Below are 4,382 nucleotides of genomic sequence, written 5' to 3' on the forward strand. Positions count from 1 at the left end.
CTTTTACCAAAAAATTGGTTGGGGTTGTGGCTGATTACAATTCAATTTTAGCAAAAGCTCAATCTCATTCAGCCATTATCATCACTAAATGCCAAATTATCCATATAGATTTTAATTCGCCCCGAGATCCAAAGTAAGCAATTAATTTCTAACAATGAATCTCAGTGTCTCGTGATGAGAGTATGAGACTAAACCTTTCTCAAATCTACCCATTGTAGGAGGCAAGCGAGGAGAGTGAAGCATCCACAATTTTGAATCACGAAATTTGGGGAGAAGTCGCCTTCAAGGCAGACAATGCACCACGTGATATGCTCCAAAATGTCACATCCATCCATAAAGTTTTCAATTTTATATAAACAACCAACAAGGGTGCTGGGGTCATAATTAAGTTCACCAAATGAGAACTAATAGAATTTTATGCAACCAAAATTTCCAAGTAACATTGGAGGGACTTCACATAGAAGTCACCTTTACAATGCTAGAAGTTGTAAAAAATAGGGCATTGGGCTGTGGGTATGTATGTAAAATCAAGACCATTGATCTTGTAAAACATCATGAGAGACCCACATCTTCCTGGCTAAAAATAAGGAAATTAGCCTCTCTCAAAGTGGTGAGAAGTGGCTAAAATAAGGAAACAAAACACTAAACTCAAAATAGGAGCGACTTTATCCTGATTTTTAGCCACTTCTCACCCTCATCTCAATCGTGCCCTTTCAAATCTCTCTCCTTAACCCACATCTCTTCCACTCTCTCATTACTTACGGACAGTAATTTTTCAAGAAAAAAAAATCGAAGCTGCCAGACATAGCCTTAATGTCTATTAGTGCAAAACCCATCCCCATTTGTTTTTAGTTCGATTAATCCAAATTGTCCGACCATCAGGTCTTGTTCACGAATTTCTAGCCATTCCTTTTCCTGACATCAATATATAGCTAGAAATTTACGATTGAGTGGGAAATGAAAAATATTTTATGTGCTGTTTGATTATGCAAATTTTTCTAGACAAGTAGTCTATTGTGGGGCACATTGACTACTTTGAATTACACAAATCTTTCCCCACTTCTCCATACTATAGTAGTTGTCTTTGTGATTAAACATCGTTAATCAAGTGTCAGTATCACCTTCACCTCTCAATCATTTGTTTATCATCTCTGCTAACTTTACTACTCCTCTATATCAAGCGAGAACCGCCAAATTCGGCCAGTCTAGCATAAAGTCCCCACACTACTACACTAGTCTCCCTACACCCCCCTAACTTTTTCTCCTTTTTCTAGGGTGCTGATATTGGCACTACCATATTTTAATAATTGCACAAACTCAGCTTTGAAGACTCGTGTGTAATTGGCACTACCATGTTTTAATAATTGCATTAGCCATTGAAGAATGCATAAACAATAAAAGACGATAGAATTTAGTGCCATTATTAAAACATGGCAGAACCAATATCAGCACCCTTTTTTTTTTTTCTATCCCAGCCCTATACCCATTCTGCGTCTCTGCTCGACCCTCGTGAAAAGACAAACACCCAGTTCCAAGTTCCAATCTCTCTCTCTCTCTCTGTGGAAAAGAAAAAGTGAAGGAAAATGCCCGATTACCCTCTTCTCTATGGCGTCCTCCTCGCCATTCTGCTGCCCGTGCTGCCCGCGCTGCCCATCCTGCCCAACCCAGATCCAGCCCCGATCCAACCCTTCTTAACCACATCTTCCCCAGCCACGATCCCAGCCTTCCCAGAACAATCGGACTCAACTGGCTGCCCGTTGGACCTATCCGACTCGCTCTTTCACGGCATAAGCCGGGCCTGCGGCGGAGGCAAGAGGGTGACCCTGACCCGGTGCTGCCCGGCCCTTGCCACGTGGCTCTACGCTGCCTACTCCAACACAGCTCTGGGCCGGGCAAGTAGGCTGCCCGCAGATCCCAATTACGACCTGCTGCCCGTTCTGCCCGATGATTCGGAGACGTGCGTGGATAATTTCGAAAAGGCGTTGAGTGGGAGAGGGATTGAATTGCAAAGGCCAAATGACACGTGTGATGCGGTTTATTGTTATTGTGGGATACGATTGCACGTGCTGAGCTGCCCTGAGGCGTTCTCTGTGTCGGCTGAAGGGAAGCTTGTGGGAGACGGTAGGGTGCAGAGGGTGGAGAGAGATTGTAGAGTTTCGTCTCTTGCTGGTTGTTCCAAGTGCTTGAAGAGCCTCTATCAGGTGCAGCCAGTCTCATTGTATCATTCCCCTGTTTATTTATTTTATTTTATTTTGGTCTTACTGATTTTGGCACTAGGATGTTTTGATAGTTGCATTAACTCATCTTGTCGTTTATTTTTTTTAAACAGATTATTACATTTCCTAAAAAGCCCTTAAAAGCTAATTAAAGAAAAAACAGGCTGAATTTGTGCAATTATTAACACACTGTACTGCCAATATCTGAGAAGCCTTTATTTTTTTAAAGTTAAGAAGAATTAAAACTGAATATTTGGAAAAATGTTTTCTAAAAAAAGTTATTTGTTTTATTTGACGCTCTCTTTATCAGAGCAATGATGAAGGGGAACAACTTTTTTTTTTTTTTTTTTTGGATTTTTAATTGTTTATTTTAATGGTATCGAATGAATTGGGGCAGTCGGGATATTTTTATTCTTAGCTTTGGTCATTATGGAGTAGAGCTTTTCTTGCTTTCATGGCGCTTTTAATGATTAATGTTTTAAATTTCGGTTTCGGGGTAGTTTCGGTCGGCACCGAAACCGAAATTTCGGGCGAAATCCAGGAAACCGAATAAAACGAAAATTTGGGCCGAAATTACCTCGGAAAATTAATATTTAATGGAAAGAAATATATGTTTTGGTTGAAATCCCTAGAAAAATTTGGCCGAAATTTCGGATTTCGGTCGAAATCCTTGTTTGTGGTATGGTTAGGTTCGTATGTAATCTGGTTTAATGCTTACTTTACCATGGCCAATCCATAGCGTAGCCCAGTATTTGGAGGGTCTAGATCATCCGAATTTCTAGGTGGCAAGAATCATGAATGCCTCTTAATTTAGTATCTGTCTCACTACACAAAGCCTTTGACTCTGACTTTCATTTTAATATTATTTTGTTTCCTTACGGCAGCTGAAGAATGGGAGCAGCGAATCAGAGAGGAAGAGCAAAATGCACAACAGAGATTGCGAGCTGATGGGGCTGACATGGCTTCTGGCCAAGAACACAACACTCTACGTCCCTACAGTTTCCTCAGTCCTTAGGGCTTTTATGATGGGCAGTGTTGATGCTTCATCCGACCCTCAATCTTGCAGCCTTGGCAGAGATGGGATGCCCCTGGCCGTTGATTCTGCTCAGCTGAACGATCAATCTTCTTCCATTCCTCTTAGATTTCCATCCCATTTCATCCACTTTATCCTCCCTCTTTCTATTTTCTTCTCTGTAATTGATCTGTGTTTTTGTCTCTTAGGATAGCAGCTCAGTATTAAGCATTTCTTGTAATATTCGTCTTTGTTAAGGTTAGACATGGAAATTCAGATTTATCTTTTTGTTTCACTAACTTGCGCCATAGGTGCCAGTGTACCACCAGTTGTCGGTTAAAAGCTATTTTTTCTCTAATAGGACAATGGTGAACCATTCGATTCAAAGCTAACCATCCGATGAAGTGGACAATTAAAGAGAGCTTATCTACAAATGTTCAGATCCAGTCTAAAAAAGTATATTGTATGGATGGTTAGGATCATCCGATGGGGAGAATTTGGGGCACGATGAATCTTTGATTTGCTTGGGTTCGGATTTTGGTTCCTACTTTGCACCTTTCACATCAACACAGTTCATTTGGGGTGGGTTTCTTTGTTCTCTAGTTCCAATTTGCTCTGGCAAATATTGCCGTTGGTTATAATTGGGAAAACCATTCAAATAATCCTCAAATTGGGAAAATATTTTTTTAAATGATAAAACATTTTAGAGGAAATGCGGGGTTGGTCCCCGCGTGGTGCAATGATATTAGGTCAAGTTGATTAATTCGTTAGTGAGAGGAAATGATATATCCGCCCCCTTCTCTTCCCCGGGCCAACCCCTTGTAGTGTACAAAGAGTAGTCATAAGTCATAACTCATAAATACACTAAAGGGGTGGCCCCAGGAAGAAAAGGAGGCAAATATATCACTTCCCCAAAGTTCTATGTCTAAAGTGGGTCATACCATGCCTTCTAAAAATGGAGTTTTTATATGGTGCCCAAGCATAAATCTCTTGCAGGCGGGACCGCCCTTGATATTTGATCCAACCATCAGCCCACTTTTTTCAGAGGCTGTTGTTGGATCAAATATGACCTTGGATAGGATAGAATGAAAGAAAATGATCCATGCCGACGAACCCAACTAGTGTCTGGATTAGACTTAGTCAATTTGAGCAGG

General features: G+C 40.9%; 1 protein-coding gene across 1 annotated transcript; it reads left to right on the top strand.

Moving 5' to 3' along the window:
* The first annotated feature begins 1,408 nt into the window (after positions 1 to 1,408).
* On the top strand, positions 1,409 to 3,523 carry LOC143884376 (putative GPI-anchored protein At4g28100). The gene is made up of 2 exons (XM_077387905.1): positions 1,409 to 2,201; positions 3,101 to 3,523. The coding sequence occupies exons 1-2, from the start codon at positions 1,584 to 1,586 to the stop codon at positions 3,440 to 3,442; spliced, it is 960 nt and encodes a 319-aa protein (XP_077244020.1). The 5' UTR covers positions 1,409 to 1,583; the 3' UTR covers positions 3,443 to 3,523.
* Positions 3,524 to 4,382: the final 859 nt, after the last annotated feature.

This window comes from Tasmannia lanceolata, unplaced genomic scaffold (assembly GCF_043159265.1).
Source record: "Tasmannia lanceolata isolate RefF3 unplaced genomic scaffold, GAP_Taslan_0.1 ptg000008l, whole genome shotgun sequence".
In the NCBI taxonomy this organism is placed as follows: domain Eukaryota; kingdom Viridiplantae; phylum Streptophyta; class Magnoliopsida; order Canellales; family Winteraceae; genus Tasmannia; species Tasmannia lanceolata.